This window comes from Cygnus olor, chromosome 19, assembly GCF_009769625.2.
Source record: "Cygnus olor isolate bCygOlo1 chromosome 19, bCygOlo1.pri.v2, whole genome shotgun sequence".
NCBI lineage: Eukaryota > Metazoa > Chordata > Aves > Anseriformes > Anatidae > Cygnus > Cygnus olor.
In genome coordinates, this window is record NC_049187.1 from 3401445 (window position 1) to 3425265 (window position 23821).

The 23821-nt window shown below is 45.5% G+C and overlaps 1 protein-coding gene across 3 annotated transcripts in view; it reads left to right on the forward strand.

The window, feature by feature from the left end:
• Window positions 1-23821, forward strand: part of PAPPA (pappalysin 1) — a 235384-nt gene that overhangs the window by 51788 nt on the left and 159775 nt on the right. The window contains exon 1 of one of the 3 annotated variants that reach the window (XM_040531639.1): window positions 7839-8032. The exons of the other annotated variants lie outside the window; for them this stretch is intronic. Within the exon in view, the coding sequence (XP_040387573.1) occupies window positions 8026-8032 (7 nt within the window). The 5' untranslated portion in view covers window positions 7839-8025. Of the gene's footprint in view, window positions 1-7838; window positions 8033-23821 lie in introns of those variants that run through there. 3 annotated transcript variants of the gene reach the window in all.

A 23821-nucleotide genomic window follows, 5' to 3' on the forward strand; every position in this document is an offset into this window, starting at 1 on the left:
AACATGCACGGCTGTGTTTATTATATATATATTCAGGGGAATAGTGGAGCTCGGCAAACTGGCTGAAAGTATATGCTCGCAGAAAAAGTTATGTAAACTTTTGCATAGGGAAATGGCAGTATCCTGGGTAGTTTCTGTATTTCTGTCTGTCTGGATTGAGATGCAGACAGGGGAGAGAGCTCTTACGGTGGGTTTTTAACTCATTTGCAGGTCAGAAAACTGTAAGTAGAGCTTTTAAAAGTAGCTTGTATGCATGTATGAAAAGAAATGTATGTCTGGTGTGTGGCTGCAAAGAAATGCATGTGGAAGGTCCCTCTACGATTTCCTTAGTTTTATTAGCTCTTTAGCGTACTTTCACTGTTACCTTTTTAGATGCTATGTTAGCATGTGGTTTCCAAAAAGCTATAAAGGAACTTTTGGCTATTGTGAAACCTCAAATGAATCAAATGAGTTTATAAAGTTCCCAACCCCTCGACACTCAGCTAGGGCTGGGACTAGCGCTGCAGCTAGAGGATGTCGAGTATTTTTGTCTCCCCTTAGAAACGGCAAGTGTAACACAAATGATTGTAAGGTCAAATAGCCCTATAAAACCATTTAGTACTAAAAGCAGCTACCAGTCTAAGCTGTCTGAGCTGAACAATAATGAGGGATATTGCACTTTTCTTATTTAAATTTTATGAGCCCATCATGAATTTGGGTCCTTTTCCCGTTCGGTCGCTCCCTCTCCCCCTCCCTCCTGCTGCCTCCCTCCCTCTCCCCGCTTTAGTGATAAAGTGCAGCGAAGTTGTCGTGAAATTGGATACTTTTCGGAGGGTTACAAACCCTTATAAATGTCGCCACATCCATCTTTGCTCTGAAGGAAGTCATAGAAAATGGAAATGCCCTTAAAAAAAAAAAAAAAAAAAAAAGGAAAACAAGTCAGAAAGAGGAGCGGGCAGGGGTGGGGTGGGGAGGAAGACATGTTTTACAGTTCTTTTGGCAAGGAGATTCCCTGAAAGTACGAAGTTTCCATGTCCTAGGATGCCTTAAAGAGACAGGGAGGATTTCCCCTTTCCCTTTAACCGGAGTCACTTCCTACGAGAAGGCGGCGGATGCTTGTGCCGCGGGTACCGTGGCCACCAGCCCCGCTCGCTGCCCTGCCACCATCCCCCTGCGATCTCCTCCGTCTCCTCTGCCCCGTCCCCAACCCGCGCGACTGTCGCCTCTCGGCAAAGTTGCTTTGTCCTGGGGAAAACAGAAAGGGAGATGAAGTCGGCAGCGCGGTTCCTTAACTTTCCCCAGTCCCAGCTGCTCGGCTTGCTGGTGGGGTGGGGGACGCAGCGTGTGTGGCTGCGGGGTGGGCAGGAGGTGCCAGGCAAGGGCTGCTCCCCTTTGCTTGTAGTAGGACAGACAGGCGAGCAATTTCATAGGAGAAATAGTTTATTACTTGCATTATTTCTCCTGGCTTTCTCATGCTCCACTCTTCTGTTTCCCAATCTTAACTTAAACCCCAGGGCTCAAAGTGCTTCCCTTTCAACTTAGGGCAGGCAGAATTGGGGTTTGCACAGATCTCACCGGTGGCACAATGCGGTCCGTGTGTTTGTGTTTAATCCAGCACCTAGGACCCCGTGTCCGTCTTAGGTGCAAGTATCTGTAATTCATACAATAGGGGACCTGGACAAACACACACAAAGATCATTTGTAGTAAAATACTTTAATTGGAAGGGGGAGGTTGGTTTGTTGCCTGTGTAAAACACTTGACCCATTTTAAGCATGGAAATAACATTCCACTGTGAAAAATGAAAATAAATGCCCCAGTTTAGCACTGTTGAGCTTGCAGCTCAGCTTGGGAGGACTTTGTGATTTTTATTTTATTTTTAAACTCCCCCTTCCCCCCTCGCACACACTCTTGAAGAGGAGCCAGGTTTGGCTCTGTGTGTAAACACCTGGAGGAGGTCCAAGAGGAACTCACTCGGAGTATCCTCCGCACACCACAGCCTCCCAGACCTGCAGCAAGCTTAGGGAGAGATTACGCTTCCCTCAATGAGGAAATCAAGGGTTCTGGCTGCCAAAACGCTTGGCTTTCTCATTTTCACTGTTTTGGGATGTGACAGACGCAGGAGCCCTGTTCTGCTGTTGACGCCGCATCTGTAGGACCCCACCGACACCCAGAGCCCTTCTGGGTGCTGCGGGCAGGCAGGGAGCGGATCCGTGTGCTGACGTTGCCAGGAGTGAGTTTCTCCCCAACTTCTGCAAAGTGGGAAGTGGTGGGACTGTAGATCTGGCAGGGAGGGCAGGACCGACTGGAGGACAACTCATTGCCAGAGCCCTTCTTGTACCCTCATCTGCCTTCTGCCCCCCACCCTCTGCCTCTGCTGCCTGCTGCTCTTCGATCCCACCTGGCGTGCAAGTAGTCACTGCGAGTTGTGTAGGAGCCCCATGCGTGCCTGTGGGGGAAGCCTGCCCGTCTGTTAAAAATCTCATGTAGGACCCGAGTTGTTATCAGCTCCTGCGCCTGAGCCCTGATAGAAAGGAGCTCTTCTGCTAATCCAGGCTACAGGAGTTTCTGTTTCTGTCTGGAGCCAACTCTCCTTACGTCACCCTCTGCTGCAGTATTCAATTTGTTTTCATAAATGGCTAATTTTACAGTGCTGTTAAGTGGGTTCGTCATTGCGCCGGGCCATGCCCTGTCTCTGATGATAGGCAGTCCTCGGTGCCAGGCTCTGCCAATTTTCACGCTGGTTGGCAGTGATGTTATTGCTGCCCTGTTTGACTTCACTGATATCTGTTCTGGCATTTGTCAGGGAAAGCTGTTGGGAAACGAGAAGTCTGACCCATTGATCTGTGTTACGCAAAAGCTCAGCAGCATTTTCGGAGCTGGGCTGGGCTTCGTTTGTGCGGCTCCTGCGGTGCAGCTCCAGCGGCGGCAGCTCTCAGCTCGTGCGTACTTGGGTCCCTCCCCGGGCCACATAGTTCTTGGACAAACACTCCTTGGATGTGCGTACCTACCACACAGCACAGTACATCCCTCTTATAAATACACGCGTGTGCACATGCTATTAATCAAGCGAGGTTGCGCGCTTTCCCCCAACGAGCCTTTGAATGCATCCCTACTTGTGAACGAAGGAGTTAAGGTCCGGACTGTAATCAAGTTAGATAATACGCGTGCCATGCAAAAATAAGACACTTCAAAGCACCGTTGACCTTGCTTCTGTTGTAATCAAAGATATTTCGGTTCTACTGTGGAAATGCAACCCCATCCTGAGAAACAGGATCCTCCAGAGTCCCTGTCAGTGTGTTTTCTGGTGTATGGCTCAGGAGCAGGAGAGCTCATGTTTTCATAAGAAGGAGATGTTGACTCTTTACTGGCTGGGAGCTGAGAGGAGCGGGATGAATGATCGGCAGCGGGAGCTGGAGTAAGAAGGCGTGCCTGCTCTGAAGAGTGAAAGTTATTTGTGTTTTGTTTTGTTTTGTTTTTTTTTCCCTTCCCGGTTTCATTCTCCTCTGTCTCTCTATTCCTCTGCCTGCCAACAGGGAGCATGATCCCAACTTAATAAAGCTTCGTATGTAAGGGAGTGCCTATGTTTTCCCAACTTCAGTCCTTGGTGAACATAAAACTGCAGCAGAATCCAAAGGGAAAGAAACGCCAAAATCAGCACAGTGGAGCTCACTTAAAGCCGCAGCTCTTGCTTGTGAGAGACTGAGAAACATCTGTGTAGGGGGCCAATAATTGGGCAATTATACAGATATGTAATTGACACTGCAGAAGTCCGTTCCCTCCACAGGGTTTAAGAATATACGTTTGGGTTTTGGTTTCATTTGGTTCACTTCTGGAGTTTTGCAGTCTGGTGCTGCATTAATACACCTCAGGTGGAAGCAGGGAGCCAGGGCCTGTCCCCAGGGCCGATGCCCGTAGCAGGTGCGTTGGGACCTCGAGGGGCTCTTCATACAGTTTACACACAGTTTCACTGGCGTCAAAATAATAGGTAGGTAGAAAATGCAGCATTTCTCATCTTCAACAGCCTGTTGCCTCCTTCTATGGATTCGCTTGTTTTGATCTGTAATGAAGTCCTGAGATGAAGGACTACGGAATGAGCCAAACTCAAGGCCTGCGGTTTAAGTAGCATAGGCCAGGGGCTGGAGCTCAGCGATGGCTGGGCTGCAGGGCCGGGCCTCACACATCTGCACGGCCGCTGTGGTGGGTGACAAGCTCCCGGTCCCCAGTCCCCAGGGATACAGGTACCCTGTGCCTCCAGCTTCCCGGCAGCCGGGTTCAGACGACAAGCCACTTCATGCCTACGGATCCGGGTAAGCCGTGACTAATAGGCCACTGAAAAAATACAGCGTAGCTTGTCATTTGCTAAATATTTGCGTTTGAGCAGCTCATTTCCTCCAGCCTGCAGAAGCTGGGACAAGAGTCAGAAACGGGAACTGGAAAAAGGATTTTTCTTTCCGTAAGACTTCCAATTTCAACTGGTCTCATTCAACCGTCTGCACACCAGAGTCAGAACAGTCTGACAAACATGTTTTATTTTCTTAAAGCACTTACTCGTGGGCTGCTCCATTCAATAAAATGGTAATTAAAGGGAAAAAAAATGAGGGAAGTTTGCCTCTTTATGTGTGAGGGATTGTAAATTTAGATTCCTAAATGATGTATGGCTGCCTCTTGTAGGCATGGAACTGTGTCCCGGGCTAAGCTCGCCTCCCCAAGCTTCATTTTGGCCTTATTTATTTCAAGCCAGCCTGTTCCAGTTAGAAGAGCTTGCAAGAGGCAGAAAGCTGGCCGAGGGGTTGGTGTTTGGAGGGACTGCGGGAGTGGGGCTCTCCTCAGGGATTCGGGGAAGACGTCTGGAGAAGAGCAGAGCAGAGGGAGGGCCTCGGCAGCGAGGGTGAGAGGAAGCCTTCAGAGAGCCTTCGCACACTGAAGAATCGCAGAAAGACGGACCCAAATGCCCAGAAGTTATCGCCTCTGGTTGAAGCTGCTCTCCAGGTCCTTGTGTCACCTCGTCATGTGGCGCTGGGGGAACGCTGCAGGTGGCCAAGGAGATCCCAAAACCACCGACACACCAAGGGATGCAGAGGAGCCCACCATCCGCCCCAGCCACACGTGGCATAGTGAGGGATGTGCTTAAATCCCAAATCCCCAAGGTCTCACTGAGCGCTGGAGCAGCTGGAAGGGGCAATGCTGGCTGCTTGGGGTCCCTCACCCTGAATCCTTTCATGAAGGTAGGTGTCTCTCACCTTTCTCACAAAGATCAGGACAGGTCTCCGCTTCCAAAGCGGGTGCAGGAGTCTGCTGGTGCTGTTCCCACGAGCCTCGTGTGTTCACTAGCCTCTACTGAGGGTGATCCCCAGCTGGGTGCCTCAACCAGCGAAGAGTCAAAATGCTGGCGGGCACCTCCCCGGCCTCTGGGGCCGACCCCAGTTCTGCATGTCAGGGCACACTGGCTGTGTGGAGCAGAAAGCCCTGGTGGAGAAATGCCTTCTGGAGTCCGCTCTGGCTCAGCCTGCACGGAGGTGCCGAGCTCCTCAGGTTTGTCACAAGAGGGGTGCCAGGCTGAGCAGCTTCAGCATAAAAATACTGCAGGACCAGTGGGTGTTAGGTGCTCTCAGGACCGGGGGATTAACTGAGCACTTTCACCTTGGATTTCCATTGCTCAGGCCAGCCTGAGCCAGAATTGAGAGCCAAATTATAGTGGCTTTTTTCAAAAAGACACATTGAAAAAACAAAAATAAACCCTTCCATGGCTGGGGTCAGCTGAAATGTTCCCGTATAATAGTTTTGCTTCCAATTTTAGCTGTTGTTTTTTTCAGCTCCTCTTTTCTTTTCTCTGAAAGAAATTATAGGAGCACAAGCAGAGAAGGGACCACCTGGGTTGCCAAATTTAGTCCCCTGCAGTGTCGGGGATATAACAGTAGATAATTAGTCCAAACATTCACAGAATATCCACTTTGTAGGTTCTGATATAGCACAGGCCGCAGAAAATTTCCCAGCACTCTACTATAAACCAAAGATCTTTAGCTAAGACCCAGATTCACCACTATAATGTAAGACAGGAAGAGAGAAGGACAGATTGACAACATCTTAAGTACCTAGAAATCCAAAGCACAGATTTAGAAAAGTGTTAACTATGAGAAAGGAAAACATTTTCTGGTAAAAGATATCAGCTTTCTTATTTTCGGAAGGTTAAAAAAGAATCAGGTGTTTTGACAATTACAAAACTTCTATTGAAATTTTAAGTTTGAATATTTTCCAAAACTGATCCTTTCCCACAGATACTCTGTTTTGATTAATTTCCCGTTTTCCTGAGAAAAATATTTTATCAAACATTTCCCACCCTTCTCTGATCTTCATCTGTGTGGAAGTTCCTCCATCCCATTGTAGGAAGAATGAACACATTCACATTATTGCATTTTTGCTTCTTTCAGATTATTCTGAAAGTTGATCAGAAAAGTCTTGTTTGATCAAAAACCTCTACACTTTTCTCTCAACTGTATCAGCTAGTCTAATGTCATCTTTTCCTTCATTTAACCATTATGTATTATATATTAATCTTTCATTATATATTAATTCTTCTATTTCATATATGGAAAGTGTACTGGACTCTTCTATTTCCTTGGTTCTGAGAATTTGGTTCGTGTGTTCTAGGCATAGAACAATGAGTGTGCTGTCCTTTTTTTTTTTCTTGTCCAAAAGTGATACTTCTAAAAATTAAGGTGTACCTGTCTTCTGACCTTATGTTGCTTTATGAGCATTTCTCTACCTTATTGTAGCTGGCACCTGGGTGTGATTCTTAGTTTTAATTGAGCTTTCTGTGCAGAAGAAATGCTTGGTTGGTCTTCTGCTAATTTCTGCTTGTCCCTAACCTTCTCTTCGTTTTCTCTGGTGTGAGCGTGCATGCACATACACACACAATTTCCAAAGCACCTTTGATTTTTTCCCAGATCAATAGAGCATTTAAACTCCAATGATCAAGGAAAAACATCTTGTTTATTTCCCTACATATTCTGACACAAGTGGCAGATCTTGTAAACTGCTTTGATTTGATGTTAGTGCCTTTTATAAAGTTTGCTCTCCCCACAGCCATCCATAAAGTCAAAGCGCTCTTGCTCTGAACACGAGCAGAGCAGAACTCTGGAAGGCAAGTAAAAAGGAGTTAAAAAGAGACTAAGAGTGAACATCTTATCCCAGATTTTTTCTTCCTGCTATCCTTGTTCATAGCAATCTGAACAATTTGCTTAGTTGAGAATGTTCAATGTTCATAAAGTTGGCGGCACCAAGTGTAGGTGCAGTATGTGTCATAGTTAAAAATGTGAACAAACATAAACACAACTCAAGATTATCGCTTGGTGAGAATGGGGATGGATTCACGTTGTTAGATTATGCATGGATTTGATCCTAAACCTATTCAAGATCATGAAAAATACCATTGACCTTGGCTGACTCTGGCTTAGGCGCTGATTTCAGAGCGTCTTTTGCATCCCTCCTCTGTGTCCCAGACCCTTCCATGGTCCTTGCATTAACATCCTTTATTTTGCTGTCCTTTCTTGCTTTGGATACAAGAGAAGAAAAATTGCAAAGCCTTAACGTCAGAGAAATTGGCCAGGGGAAGGGGACATGTTTATTTTAGTTGTTTTTGCTATACTCCAAATCCCACTTTGGCCTCTGTCTCTTTCAACCTTTCTCCTTTTTTTTTCATTGTTAAAACGAGCACTTATTGAAAACATGCTGTCCGGTTTTCTGTTTTGCTGGGTGATGTAAGTGTGTAACTTTCCTGTCCAATCCCTCCACCCTCTCTTATCACCATCATAGTCTCGGCTCATTCTCTACTATCTGGTGTCCTTGATTCCCCCGTCTTTCCCTTTTTCCTGCTCTGCACAATTGCTGTTTTCATCCTCCCTAGCAAGCGCATGCTGTGGATAACCCCACGCTCTCCGTAGTTCTCCTTTTCTTTCACCATCCAAGGGTGCTGTCCCCTCCCTGCAGACCAAGGGTGGCTCCCAGGTTGGTGGCTGCAGCCAACCAGTGTTGGAAATGCTGTGGGAATGGAGGGTAAGCAAGCTGTGTGTTTGTGTGCTGAGTCAGGCATATGCTCATGCATGTTTTCTGGGAATTATTGATATTGTTCTGTTTAATATCCATCCTAGCGGTGCACAAACAAGGAGCGAGCAGTTGTTCTCACAAAGAGGGAGTGAGGATGAAGTGAAACTGAGAAGTATCTGGAATTGGCCAGGTGAAGCAGCATCTGAGAGATATGATACCAGCTCAAGAAAGCAAAAGAATTGCTGTGTTAGAGAAGAAAACCACTCTGTTTTTTGCTGATTAACTCCTGGGGTTTGGTAGGCTTTCCTTGAGTCTTCCTTTTGAGTGATACTCAGGGCCCTTTTATCTCTTCTCTGTCATCCCCTCTGCTGTGTTTTTCCTCCATCTCCTTATGTAATTTATTGTCTCTTTACTTGCTTTAAATCATTTTCCCATATGGATTTCTCTCCTCTGACCCATCTTCCCCTCCCTCATCTGATTCCCCGGAGTCTTCTGTCGTCATGGAACTGGGAGAAAGAAGAGCAGGCCTGTTCCTGACACCGAGCATCAGCTGCAGGCTCCTCTTCTCCTGCCTCTCCTTCCTTGCCTGTTCTATGCTGTTAGTGTTGGAAGCACATTCGCAAAGATCATCCACTGGACTGAGGAAAGATTTTATCACTGTTTTGTTTGTTTTATTTAAGACAGCGAGAGAAAGAAATGGAAAGGACAGGCCTTTGCTGTTACCAGTGTTGCTTAGTTTTGAATGTAGGTTATTTTTCTCCTGTCCTAATGTGTTCTAGCGCTGTTGTTTTCCTTTATCATTGCAGTATGATTGCAGTTTTGTAGTCCTGGTAACTGCCTCAAAACATCCTGCTGATGGTGGTGATACATTTCTCAGGCGTGAGAGGGAATTGTCCTTAAAACCAGGGAAACTGAGGTACAGCAGGATGCTCTGATGTGTCTGAGATGGAGCTAGAAACGGATCCCAGCAGACTTGGCTCTTTGTTAAGCCCATTTTTAGTGGTGATGGTGGTTATTCCTCAGCCTGGCTTGTCCTCCATGTGAAGTGGACACTCTTTAATTTCTGTAGGCCGTTGTAGCTTTTGATGGTTTGGTGGGTTATTATCGTGCTGAGCTGATGGTGGTGGTGATGAAGTCCTTCACCAGGCGTCAGACCGTTGAAAGCACTGCCAACATGAGGGTGGGTGAGGAAGGGAGACCAGCTGGCATTTGTGACAGGAGCTCTTTGGACATGGCAGAAAATGAGATGGTCTTGAATTAAGCTCTCTGATCCAGACCTGCTGGCGATGCGTGAGTCAGTGTGAGTTACTGCATTTCTCAAAGGTAACCGTGTATGCAGCCAAAAGTGGGAGAGGAGAGCAAGTATCACCAGAGCCCCTCAGCTGAGGGTACTTCAGTTTGAGTTGGAATACTGTGCTATTTTTGATAACATCTTCACGTTGATTAATATGATGGCTTGCTGAAACTGCTTGTAAAACATGTAAGTTGTAGCTGCTAAGCATTTCCTCAGAACTGCTGAAAACCTGGCCCTATATAGCCAAGGATATTAATTAAGGGCAAAACCAACTGATTTTCCCCAAAGTTGAATATGGATGAGATGAGTGGTTGCAGAAAGGGGCTTTGCACGTTAGTGCCCAGTAACTGCAGGCTGTTTTGGGGGTGCATCATCTAGTGCACGGCTGGACAACCAGGAGTTCTGCTGGAAGCTCCAGCAGAGAAGCTGTGCATTGTATGATCCACGGGAATGGTGTTTTGCTCTGAATTCAGCAGTATCTGTGCTTGTAAAGACTGAGGTGCTAAGGTTGAGATCTGGAGCTTGCATTACTACTGTCTTATATTGCATCTGTCTTGTGGATTGTTGTGGTTTAGCCCGGCTGGCAGTCAAACACCACACAGCCGTTCGCTCACCCTCCCCCCTCCCTCTCCGGGATGGGGGAGAGAAACGGGAAAGTGAAGCCTGTGAGTTGAGATAAAGACAGTTTATTAAGACAGGGAAAAGAATAACAACAATAATAATAATAATAATAGTACTAATAGTAATAATGTGTACGAAATAAGTGATGCACAATGCAATTGCTCACCACCCGTTGACCGATGCCCAGCCTATCCCCGAGCAGCCGGCCACCCCTCCACCCCGGCTAGCCACCCCTATATATTGTTCAGCATGACGTCAGATGGTATGGAATACCCCTTTGGCCAGTTTGGGTCAGCTGTCCTGGGTCTGTCCCCTCCCAGCTTCTGCTGCATCCCTAGCCTGCTCGCTAGCAGGACAGAGAGAGGCTGAAAAGTCCTTGGCTTGGTGTAAGCACTGCTCTACAACAATTAAAACATCAGCATGTTATCAGCGCTCTTCTCATCCTAATCCAAAACATAGCACCCTGCCAGCTACTAGGAGGAAAATTAACTCTGTCCTAACTGAAACCAGGACATGGATAAACAGAGCAGCCTCTCCGAGGTCAAAATAGCACCTTTCACCAGTGATAATTTAATGGGAATCATTTTCGGCATGAGCTAGACAAGAATTGGAAGCCTCCTGTGCTGTAGCTCATGAATGGAGATGTTCAGGGAGAAAAGGAGTACTGGGAGAAAAAGCAAATGTTAACTAAATGCATTACGCACACAGTTTTGAAACATGTACTTGGCAGAGGGAAGGGTAAGGAGTCCAAGCCAGATTGTACTGTTGAGCGCACCAGTGTAAACCTAAAGTTACTCCTCTGGCGAGGAAGTCAGGGGGCTGCTCCAGCCGGGTGAATGTGTAGGACCTGCGGCCGAGACAGGGAGCATGCCACGGGGAAAAGGAACCAGCTGAGAGAGAAACGGATGTCGTGGAGAGCAGCCTCCAACCACCGTCGCTGCCGTGGATGGTTTAGTTTGGGTGTGTAATGGTCGTGGTGATGCAGTGGGACATATTTGTACAACGTGGGGTAGTTTTTACTTTTTGGAGCATTTTCTGCATATACCTATCATATTCCCTCCAGGCTGTAAGATTAGGCAATATACCGCTTTTACAGTGAGCCCTTTGTGTTTCCAGCAACAAACACTTCTAAACTCTGCTCTCCAGTCTTGTGGCTGTAAACTCCTTCACCCCTTCCCATTACTGTCCCATCTCCAGCAATAATATCCCCTTCTCTGTTTATAAACAAACACCCTCAGAGGAAGTTCACAGGAAGAAAAGTTAGTTAATGAAAATCAACCAGGCACTCAGGTCCAGGCTGTGGGTTGGAGCCGGCAGGGTTGCTGGATGTTTCCTACTCTACATCTGCTTGTAGGAATTGCTTTGATGAGACGTCAGCCCGTCTGTCTGACTGGGTGTCTTTCTCTTCTTTTTCCTCCGTCGTGGAAAACGGGAGAAAAGAGGGAGTCAAATTCTAATGTCAGTCTGCTTCAAAATAATGAACAGCCTGGGCAGTTTTTGGGAACCCCAAGCAGGGGGATGAGCTTGAATGAACTTGTAGGATTTCTCGTTGATAAATCCACCGATTCTCTCTTCTCTTCTACCTTTCTCCCGACTGAAATCTAGATTCTGGCTCCTGGCAATACCGTTGGTTGCTCGGGAGTTGTGTAAAGGCTGTAAAAGGACTAAAATAGCCCAAAGGACAATTATCCTGCTCTGTAGTCTGAGCACACAGCTGATATATCTGGTGTCACACATCTCTCTCACTGGGCCACCGGTATAAGGAGGTAGGGGTGAGCAGGGGCCGAGGAAGTAGCTAACACGGGGCTGTGCACTCACCGTGAGCTCTGCAGCAAGGACAGACAGGCATGGTAATGGTGCTGCCAGCTGGAAAACACAAAATGCTTTCGCTTGGTCCAGAGGCCCCCTAAACTCCCCCAGCACAGGGGGAACCCAAGCAAAAGATCATTTTCTTGTGACTTCTCCTGGCTTGTGCTTTTCGGATTGAACCTTGGTGGTCTCAGATGGGAGGTAAGGGAATTAGGGGGTTGGTTCACTCCAGGAGACACTGGAATCCTCCTCTGAAAAGCCTCTCTGGCTATTCGAGATGCATGGGAAAATGAGGAGATAAAGAAAAGCTGTGGGAGTGAGGGAGACTGCACTGGTAGGGTTGTGGTTCTTCGCTCGCACAGAGGTGTACTATCAGCGCAGTGCTCCTGCCCCAGGTTCCCCCTCTTCCCCCTCTCCTCCTCTAAAAGGAGTGAGTGCCTTTGGGAAGTGGGGATGAGCGAGCTTTCCCAGGTATTCTAGATGTGAAAGTTGTGGTCCCACTTTTAGTTCTAAGAGCCTCAAAGGTTTAGATGTATTACAAAAGGTCTCCGGTGCTGGCAGAATCTCTTTACCTTAAAATGTGACGGTTTTAAGTAGTCTTATCTGTTGCTTTTTGTTGGAAGAGCAGTTTCTCTTATTGTACAAATATTTTCTGGCATGTAATTAATAGCCTTATCTGTAAGACTGTTCCAGTGTGGTCTCTCCACCTCCCACCCTAATGCAGGGGGGAGACAATCAGAAACGAGCATTTTGCATCGCAGCATGGGCAGAGTTTATCAGTTGTTGCACAATCTCTTTGCCTGTGAACAGATTAAAAAGAGAAGGGGGGAAAATGGACCTGATTTATACTGGTGAGCTTCCTCCAAGAATTCCAGGATAACTATCAACAGTTTGTCCTAGGAGGAAAGTTGAGTGCTTCGTTCTTGCCCTTTGAAGAGCTCTGAATTAATGAAGAGCAGAGTACCAGCGTATCTTCTGCTCTTCTTTGAGCTGGGAAAGGTTGGAATTCCCCAAAGTCCTCTTGCTTGGGATGGTTTAATCAAACAGACTGTTTACATTCTGTGTCTCACCAGAGGCAATGCTAAATCTGGGGTGGTCTTCAGCTATACGCCGTAATACTAGGGGTTTATTTTATTTTATTTTAAACATCAGCATACCACCAGTTTTACTGGGAAATGGCCGTATCCAAACACCTGCAGGCTCCATGGAACAAGCCAGAGAGAGAAGCAACAGCAGCTGCATCTCAGAGGCCAAATGATCTGCACAGGGATCTGTGTTTCTTCTCTGGCCTGGTGTCTGCAGGGTTGGGATTTGGCAGCAAAGGTGGGCCAGGAGCCCTTCCACTTGTGGAGGAGACATGTCCCAGCAGTAGGAAGGTGAGCCCTGGACCGAACTTTCCTCTGTCTCAAGTGCTGAAGGCAGAGGCAGAGAAGCAGGGGCCCTTCTGCCCCAGCCATGTGGTGTCTGTCCTGCTGTGATGGCCAAACTGTTTTGGTGAGCATGCCCTCTAGCTGTTTCTGTGCTCTGGTACTTAAGAAAGCACTAAATGAAAATGGATCTGTGTATCTCATGAGAGAGAGGGAAGAAGGAAACAAGATTAGGGTAGCTATTCCTACCATCACCTCTCATATCCCCTCCCTTGGGATGAACGTTTCTTGCGCCTGTATCAAGAAGCCACCACTTTATTGCACATCTGTAGTACTGAAGTGGGCCATAAACCTTGAATCGGGATCTAAACTTCTGTTCGGATACATTAAAAAAAATAAAATACTTTGGTATCTTCTGGAAGTGACGTATTTCCGCTCCCCATGCACAGGATCTTCAGTGCATCACTGAGGAGCACGCACGTAAGTAGGCAATGTGGACGACATTCTTCCAAACCCAAGCAGCCCAACCAGCTGTTCGGCAGAGACGTTGTTTATTGAGAGTTGTCAATGTGTTCAACACATGGTGTCCTTTGTGCTGATGAGCTTGCAGCCTGGCTTTTATGGGGTTTCTCTGACACTTGTCAAACACTGGTGACAGGGCAAGCTTGACGAGGCACACGTTTTTATGGGGATGTTATGGGCATTGCAACAAGATGTTCTGTAAGGAGAGGCGAGGCAGAGACTTGCTGGCAGAGAGGAAAACAAAGGCAGTTGCAAAAGGTTCCTTTTTTTTTTTTTTTTTTTGCTGGTGGTTTCGGGAAGAGAACAGCAATTTCCTTTAGCAATAAATTAGATGCTTTGGGAGAAAGAAAGGGTGTTTGGTTAGACAGTGGTGAAACTGCTGTGTTGAGAGAAGTAGGCTCCCTCTTCTGTTAATTCAGGCTTCTTATTCTGGGCCAGAGCGCTTGGAGGTGCACAGATTGCTCTGGGATTTTAGTCTACTCTGCAGCTGCTCTGAGGTGCCTTCAGCCCTGTCCTTTGCATCTGCGAAGGTGGGATAATGGCTCTCAGCAGTCCTCAGAGGGACACTGTGTGTAAAGAAAAGGTAATAACACCCGCGCAGCTCTTTGATCATGTACGATGCAGTAAATGGCAAATGTCACGCCGCTGTACCGAAAGAAAGAAATGCTCAGCCCAGTAGTCCCCTTGGCCCGGGTCACGCCAGGTCCCTGCAGCCTTGTGCAGCTCGAAAGAGAGAACTGAGGTTGTAGAATGCCGAAGAGAGAAAAAGACAGAGGCAGATCTTGCCAATCTCATCCTTATCTATTTGTCCAATCTTTTTCTCTTGACTTGTGTAAGCTCGTATTCGTGATTATCACAGGTATTTGTTTTCCCCTACTGAAAAACAAAGCTGTTGCCTGAACAGTGTGACTCTGGCCCCATTCCCTCCTATTCAGCACAATGCAATCTTGGCTCTTTACTAGTTAATATTTTCTGTCAACAACCTGCAAGAAAACATAAAATCAGGGCTGATAAATTTTGCAGATGTTGCAGAGTTCAGGGAGTGGTAAACAATGACCAACACAGGACTCTCATTTGGGTGTTTTCATAAATTGAGAACATGCAAACAGTATGCATCAGAGTAAAGCCAAATGTGAAGTCATACATATAGAAAGGAGGCAGGTCGTACAGAAAGGCTGGCTGCTAGGGAAGGGTCCTTCACCTGGAAGCTAAATGGGTAGGCGTAGCTCTGTGTCGGAGTAGATAAAGCATCTGAATGTGAACTGCCGATGTGATGCTGCGGCCAAAGGTTTAGAGTCATCATTTGCTTTGTAAACACGGAAGCATTGAACAGGACGGGGAGGTTGTGTTATCCTGGTGCTGACAATGGGGAAGCTACTGCTGGAGTAGTTTGTCCAGTTCTGGTGTCCACAGCTTAAGAAGGATGTTGTATGAGAGAGGATTTAGAGGAAAAAACAATCTTGAGAGTAATTATAGGATTTGTAACAAGTCTTAAAGTATTTGACTCAAGAAGATTAAGAGATGACTTGATCATCGTGATCTTTAAGTATATGGTTAGGAAACATTAATCTGATGATTGGAGTTTGGAAATCTAATAATAGAGGATATGAAAAATCCAATGAATGCACATGGGGACTAAGCAGCTTCAGAGCAGAGAGATGATGCCCTCTTTTAGCCATGAAAGTAGTCAGCATTGAAAAGCCTTTCTGAGTAGGATGGTGGAATATTGTTACCAGGTTCTTTTAAATCATAAAAGCAGTGTTTTTCTAAATTGCAAGTTCTTGTTTAAAGAGGAGTTAATTCCATCCTCAGCCATATTTTGTCTGACTGCTTCTAATGTCATATCACTCTGGGGTTTTCAGTTAATACCCCAAAAATGGGAATGGCATGAAACTGTGTCGGGAGTGGTTCAGACTGGGTATCAAGAAAAGGTTCTGAGAGGGTGGTTGGGCCCTGGAACAGGATCCCCAGGGACATGGTCACAGCACCGAGCCTGCCGGAGCTCAAGGAGCACTTGGACAATGAACTCAGACATGGCTAAATGTTTAGGTAGTCCTTTCTGGAACCAGGAGTTGGACTCAATGATCCTTGCGGGTCACTTCTGACTTGGGATATTCCATGATTCTAAATAATTGAAGCAAACAGTAGCATGTTGACTTCAAATCCTTTAATTTTCCAGTATATCCATGGGTTCTCCTTGAAACTGGTAGAGTATTTCTAAATTACATTTCTAATCACTATTACACTTCCAGCTCTTTGTAGGGATTCCTGGGCACAGAAGCTGGAGCACAGTTCCTGACAATGTCAGGGCTGTGGAGCTAACACAACAACATCCCTTAAAAACAAAGAAGTGAATGAGAAAGCAGAGAATAAGCTTGGGGTGACTTGCTTGTCATCTCCTTGCTGCGTGGTCTGTCTCTCAGTCTCGGTGCAGAGCAGCAGTGCTGAGTCCTGTTCAGAAGGTTTGTTGGCTATATGCTGAAGCTACCTATTCCTGTGACTTTGGCGAAGTTGCAGACACAGACTTACGTTAATGACAGTCTGCTCCAGAACACTAATTTCACACAAGCCATCCACAGCCGGAGACCTTTCCTGAAAATTAAATGCCCAAACTGCCCCAGCCTGCTCCCTCGAACCCACGTGCACATGTATGTATACGCGCATGAGCAGAGAACATAGTCTATGTACATACATTTTTGTTAGTCTTCATTTCTTTGGTTCCAGATTTAACCCAAAGTGGAAGGGACTGAAATAACATAAGAAAGGTTGGACATATGATATTTTCTGCTGCTCAGCTAAACACAAGAATTGCCAAAAATCTTCCAAGGTAGCTTGTTTCTTTTACATTTTTCTCCCATTTCTGCAGACTCAAGAAGGTCAATTACTTTTGAGAAGCATTTGACTTTGGCAACGCTCATGGAAAGTGAACTAGAATTATGACCTTTTGGAGGTTTGCCTGTCGCTGTCCCATCTTGTCCTTTAAGAATTAAGAGCTGAATTTTCAGCTTCAGCCTTCGGTTTAATAGGTGTGAATTTGTTTCTGTACACTTCTAAGACACTGCTAGTATTTGTGTGAGGTTTTTCTTTCAGATGTCTATTTATTTGTGCTCACAGATCAAGTGATCACTGATATTTGTATTGCAGAAATACAGGCTCAGGTATTTCCAGGAGGAAAATCATGCGCAAACAAATGGCATTGGATTCAAACTGAGCAGAAAAATGGAGCTCTAAGATTATATACTCAAGTTAGTATGTGGTGACTACAGCCTATCCGGAATGCATACTATAGTAGTTATATCATGTTAGAGAGGCAGGTTTTTTTCAGCAGGATGTTTCCTAGAAAGCAAAAATATCTCTGTGGTTTGTGTATGGGTTTGGAACTTGTATGCAAGTATGGAGCGGGGAATTTGAGGCATGAAATAGTCATGATTAGAGAGGGCCCGGATCCCTTTTAAAAGCGACAGCAGAAAACAGGCACAGTGAGCTCTGTTCTGTCTGCTGTTACTGCATGCTGTTCTGTGTACTGCATCTGAAACGTTTCCTTTAAGGTTGGTATATTTCTCGGTTGCTTCTATTAAGTATAGGAAAGATGCAGTCATATGGGAAAGCCAGATGCAATAAGATATTTGAGTCTGGATAAGATCTGAGATACTTTTGCAATAAGAGATTTAATTCTCACAGAGGCCAAGATCTTGCATGGTATAAATCAGTGTAAGTGCACTGGAACTAGTCAGTTTTGCACTCACAAAGTATCTGCCCAAGAATGTTCTCAAAATCCAATTAAATAACTAGAACTGTTTCATGTGGAAATGCCCCTCAATTACAAAAACAAGACTAAGCTATCATGATGTGATTTTTACAGTCTCCTTGCAGGGTGCCCTAGTTTGCATTCATGGAATTTTTTGTTTTTGTTTTGTTTTTGTAATAATGTGGATGTTGGCCATCTGTCTGATCCCGGAAAGGTTGTAAGGTTGTTCCCGCTCCCCAGGTTCTCTTCCCACTCCCTCATTCATCATAATGTTTGATTTAGGTGCCACTAGATTTCCTTCTTTGTTCTCTCGCCCTAACCTCCTCCCCCCAAACACACATGCATTGTGCAATGGTGCAAAAGCTCCTCTCTCTGCAGCTGGGAGTAGTAACTGCTCAGCTGGTTCCAGTGCTGCCCTAAAGCTGCTGTAAAGGTCAGTGACAAGGGAATTCTAAAAAGCAAAACAAGCTGTGGTGTTGTCCCCCCTTCCACTCTGGCCGTGTACTTTGAGCAGCACCACAAGCAATCTCACTCTAGACCTCCACTTCTCGTCACTCTGCATTTCTGGCCGTCACGAGGATTCGGTGGGACAGCACGTCAGGAGGTCTTCCAGCACGGCTACGGGCTTGGCCACTGCTGCCGCTGATTGACTTGCAGTGCTTGTCAGGCACAAAGCACATTGTGAAAGGAAATGCCATATTGAACTCCCAGTGAGCTGATGGGTATTGTGCACGGTCATCTGATGGCACAGATGTGCCCCTAATAATCCTTCCAGGGGAACGTTTCCTCCTGGGATGCTCTGGCCATCTGATCTGCTCTGAGGTATGCTGACCTATCTTGACCCAGTTTATGATCCGTTCTCTCTGCTGTTTTCTAAAAGGAGCCCAGAAATACCACTTTATCATTTAGATTGCCTGGAAGTTATGGTGTTACGTGTCTGTCCCTTCCATAGAGGATTCTCTGTTTACTCTCAAGCATTAACTCTTACAAAAGGGAGGAAAGCCACTCTGTGTTAGCATGCACAAAAGCAAATTTGTCAGTAGAGCTTTGATAGCTAAAGTACAGGGAGGAGGAGGAGACCTGGAAGCAGAGGTAACGCATGTGCGACCGAGCACGTTGCTGGGTCCTCTGTGAGTGTAGAGCTTCCCTTCCGCCGGCGTGCTGTTGTATTTTGTCCTCTTTGTAGGTTTGTGTGTGCCTCCAGTTCTGCAAGTGTTACTTGTGTGTGCCTGTGAAAGATGGATGATTTTCATTCATGTCTCTTGATATGTATCCATCCATATGTTTTGCAACATCTGCTTTTAAAGTGGGAATGATGTTAAAGCTGAACTTCCCTAAAGGTGAATATGCTGCCTGAGCTACAATAGGATGGTTAATTCGTAACCCGGGTCTGCTGACCAGTGAGCATAGGTAAGCTTTGAAGCTGAAAGGTGTTCAAGTAACTTTGAGCCAAACCAACAAATTTACTGAGCGCTTTCCATTCCCTGTCTATATTTGAAGGATATCTGGGTTTTCATGAACACCAAACTTCTTTATTATCAGTGGACCACACTAAATTGTCTAAAACTGGCAGCCACCAACCTGATTCTTGTCTGAATCAAACCCGATGAAAAGCCTTCCATGTTTATGGCATACACCAGTGATTCCCAAAAGGAATATACTGGTGGCTGCAGAGTTGATCACTTAAAGTACTATCCCAACAAGGACTGCCTGTACTATCTTAATACTGTCCCCATGTGTGCATGTGTTATGCTTATCTCTAATAACATGGACACATACTGGTTTTCCAAGCTTCAGCCCAAAATATTCGGTTGTTTCTGAGAACAAGGCAGGAGAAATAAATTGTTCTGCAGATATTAGAAAATTCTTACTCTTGTTCTGTGGAATGTTCCTGTGCTCCTAGACTTTATAGCAGGGCCTGAAGTTTGACCCTTGTGGAGGATGTGCTTTTTTCTATCCACCTGAAAGCCCACCCAAACGTAGTTATTGGATCATAAACAGCCACAGTTTGTTAACCAAGTACCAGTCTCCACTGGTTCTGCAGCTTTATTGTGAAATGCTTAGGGAGATCTAGATAAGAAGCCAACCTTCCCACTAATACTTGTTTATGCTGATACTGTATACAAAGAAGCCCTTGCAAAAGCAGTACCCGGTCCAAGGATGACCCTGTTACACTTCTGCAAGGGCTGAAGCTCACTGCTCTGTGCCATCTGGTTAGGCAGTCTTGTGTGTTCACTTACACCTCAAATCCCTCACAATCTAATAATTTCTCACTAACCCCAGCCTACCAGATCTGTTTGCAGTAAGCTCTTATATACTGTTAGCGGGTATATTCTCACAATAGGCTCAGTGAAGTGTCGCTAATATGATTGTCCATGCCAGTGGCTGCTCTGTTGCAGCCTACATGTTTTTCTTATCAGAAGGGAAGGATTTGTGTAATGATTGTAACTAACAAGCCACTACAAATTCATGTTTGCTGTTTTAGCCTTTCTCACCTCTCTGCTTCCAGGCTTCAAGGTGTCTTGCTGAGTGTACGAGTGGCTGGGAGTTAGAGAAATGGTACAGAACATGTGCTTAATTTAATGCTAAATGGCAATGATATAAAGGTTTTGGTATTGCAAAGAGCCTTGTACCAAATTCTCAACATTAGACAGTCGTAGCTGTATTAGGCTCTCTCTTTCTACAGGATGAAGTTCTTGCCTTTCATGTCAAAATGAAAAGAACTCCATCCTTCCGTCTTGGATCTGAATCCTATTGCGTAGCTTGTAAATGATAATATCTGGTCTGAATTTAGCTAGATTGATAGCAGCAGCAAACATCCCCTTCTTCCTCACTTAAGTAGTATATTGCCACCTGAGCAAGTCTCAGGTGGTTTGCCTGAGACACAACTCATCTCAGGGGGTGACCTCAGGAGGCCTCTTAGCTGCATTGGAAATGGTATAGACAGAGATGTTGCCTTAAGTACTTTGGACTTTGAATTATTTAACTATTGTGGAAGGAAGCTGGGGGCTGGGAGAAGCACAGCAAAGGAAAGGAGAGATTATTTCTCCCCTTTGTAAAACTATATTGGGTTTAACATCATACCACAAAATATCCAGTGCAGAACTCAAGAACTGCTCCAGTGGATCTTCGCTGACTTATCCAATTGCATGGAACATGGGGATACTTAACCCAAATCTGTCGGTTTTAATTATTTTCCTCTGGACAGATAAAAGCTTTCTATAGGTTCCTGTAGAATATTTGCTCTTTCAAGCGTTCCTCTGTGCTTTGATACTGAACGATTAAAGCATGCTAAAGAAAAAAACAGCCCCAACCTTTAGCTCCCTGTTCTTGGGCCCCCTGACTGCAGCTTTGATTGTTGACCTAAATTCCCCTTTCATAACTGAGTCCTGTCACCTCTGGTTGTAGTCTCCCAGCAAAACAGGCACGGCCAACTTTCAGAAGTGCAGGGCACTGTTTTCCGTTCTGCCTTGCACCGCTATGACGGGCTCCACAGCACACCTGATGTGTTCAAAGTCGAACTGACCTCCTTCTTCCCCTTCCCCCAGCCTCAGCTCCTGGAAAATAAAGCATAACAAGTCCAAGTCTTTTTTTTTTTTTTTTTTTTCCCTTCCCTTCCTATTGCTCAGCAAAGGGGCAAAACTTTGTTCTGCGTAAAGAAATAAATTCTTAGGTAATGGCTGGGCTGATTAGTGGAAAGATTGCTGTTAGCAAGATGCAAGAAACAGCACTGAGGCGACCAGGGGAGGCCTGGAGTCTGTTATTGATAATATTAAAATGGATTACAGCAGCTTGCTTGGGCTACTTTGGCCTCTTCTTTCAAGCTCTGCCCATAGAGAGAGCTTCTTACACCTCCAGCAGCTACAGCCTCTAGCTGTGAGTCCCCGTTTCTCTGTGGCTGCTCCTGATAATCCTTTGCTCCAACCTCAACATCGTCAGCTTGGCTACGGAGCTCAGTTACAGCAAAGCCTCGTGTCCTCACCCGGGACATTGTTCCCGGAGCAGTGGTTCATGAGCCCAGAGCGCGGGGCCTACGCGTGGAGGGCCTTCTCTCAGAGTCCTGGTGAAGGCCTGGGAACAAACTGGGGTGTAAATCATGGCTGGGGCTCCCTGGAGGAGGTCAGGTGTGATGAGCAGTAGTATTCTGGAGCAGTTGTGGGTTGGTAGCCAAAAAAGCGATATTTTGCTTGAAAAAAAAAAAAAGAAAAGAAAAAGGAGAGACTGTACTTCTGGTTTTCCCTATTTGCCTTTTGGCACCGGCCCTTTGGGGTTTAATCTTCCAGCAGTCCCAAGTATCTTGGTGCTTAGGAATTTACTGTTCCTGCATGAGACAAACACGATGGGGCTGGAAGGAGCCCGGTGGGCCATTGGAGGCCCCCCCGGCTCAGCACACAGGAACGTGGCATCCCGATGTGTTCGCAGTCCTCCGGAGCCGTCTGAAAAGTGACTCACTTCTGTGCGGAAGGACGGTTACCAATGACTCTTACTGGAAAGCTGAACTAGTGCCTCTTCTTTTTTTAATAAAAGATAAATTCTGTTTTAATCCTCTGGGCTTCAGGAACAGGAACTTTACAGGGAAAAAAATCACTCAGACTGAGGGGTGAGAAGGGCTGTCAGTATTCTTCTCAGCTGCAGCTCCATCCCCTTCTAGCAACTCAAGACAAGCAGAAGTGAGGAAAACTGTTTGCTGCTGTATGAGACTTGTACATATTTTTTTAATCTAATTGCTGTGGGGAAAACAAACATCAGTTTTATTTCGCACCATTTCTTGGCTCGGAAACTTGAGGCATATTCGCCAAATTGTGGTTTTGCAGTCGTTGGCTTGAGTCTCATTTACCATGAGGCCTCTTTACACCACTCTTGGTTTCTTAAGGGACACCAAGTAGCTAAAAATGTCCTTTGACACATTATTGTAAAGAATTCCCCGTGTAAATGAGCATCTAAACTCTGTATGTTTTTCATGTAAATGTTGGTTGTGGTCACAGCTGAATTTTGAAATTCACTGTCAACCATTGTGAGGGGGTGATTTTACTCAAAAACAGCCTTGTTTGGGGTAAAAGAGGCCTCTTCTTGTTTGAAATGTTCTTAATTATGTCTAAGAAATAACTCATGGCTATGGAACCTTTTACTAAATTGAAATAAATTGTGAAAACATCAAATTATTCAGTTTTCAGAAGTTCTGGCAATTATTTCACATATCCCTCATCCAATGGTTTTGCCCTTATTAGTTGTCATAGAAGAAGTAATAAATTCTTTTATTATGACATCCAAAGTCCCGGCTGAAATTAGTTTCATTGTGCTGGGGACAAAACGGAAAAGTGACACTCCCTTAGCCGGAGGATTCGTAGTCTAAAGCCAAAAGTAAGCAAAGGACTGGGAAAGTAGGTACAGCATACAAGCAAAAGAAGGTCATAAAGAAATGGCACGACTGTGCAAGTTATAGGGAGTGCAGGTTTCTCATCCCTTTTCGTATTCTTTTTCCTTTCTCTTAAGAATAAAACAAGTCTTGCTGCTGAAGGTATTGTGATCAATCCATCTTTTCATCAAGAGTTGGATGTATGTAATAGTAAAAGTTTGAGAAAAGAATACTATATGCGACATATGGATTCAGTAATGACCTTCGCCCTAAACTAGAAAATGTAAGGAACTGGAATAGTAGACTGTTTTAGTTCAGCAGCTTTCATACTGGCATGTTCAGTGGTGTCCCTATTGTCGCTGTTTTTTTCTTTTTCTGCCCTCCTTTGGCTCCCTGTAAATCTTGAATTGATGGCAGCTGTTTGAGCCAAACTCAAGACACGTTGCATCACATCAGGGTTTAAATGCTCAAAGGCAAGGGAGGATTGCTACTATTCTGTAGTATTCCTCCAGCAGCTCCATCTGTTCAGCTGAGGTCAATCACTAGCATCATGCAGCACTTCAGAGAGAGAGGAAGATGTTCTTTAATCCTGGCTAGGAAACTGAATTTCCATTCCACAACAATTTATTAGTTCTTTATGGGAATATTTCCAGCCCTGGTCAGTACAAAAAGCCAAAAAACTTGACCCTTAAAGACTGTATGGTGGACTTCCTCAGAGCTGGAGACCCCAGAAGCCTGTTCCAGGACTTCCAGCCCTCCGTCCGACAGCAGGGAGCTTGGACGCCGCAAGACACAGGTGGAGCAGCTATTGCGTGTGCAGCTGCCCTGGGCCCACAGGCTTGGAGAACTCTGATGCTGGGCGGCAAAGGTGGCAGGAGAAAGCTCTGTTAAAAAATGTCTGACCAGCTCTGATGGTCTTATTATGATAAGATGAGATCATAGTGTACCTATAAAAAGGTCTCCTTTCAGGAGAGGTGGCTTTGTTTCACGCTGGGTTCCATTTACAGGATATGCTTTTACTCTCTTTCTTCAGTATTTCCCACCTTGGAAACAAAAGATATTCAATAACAGAAAGTTATTG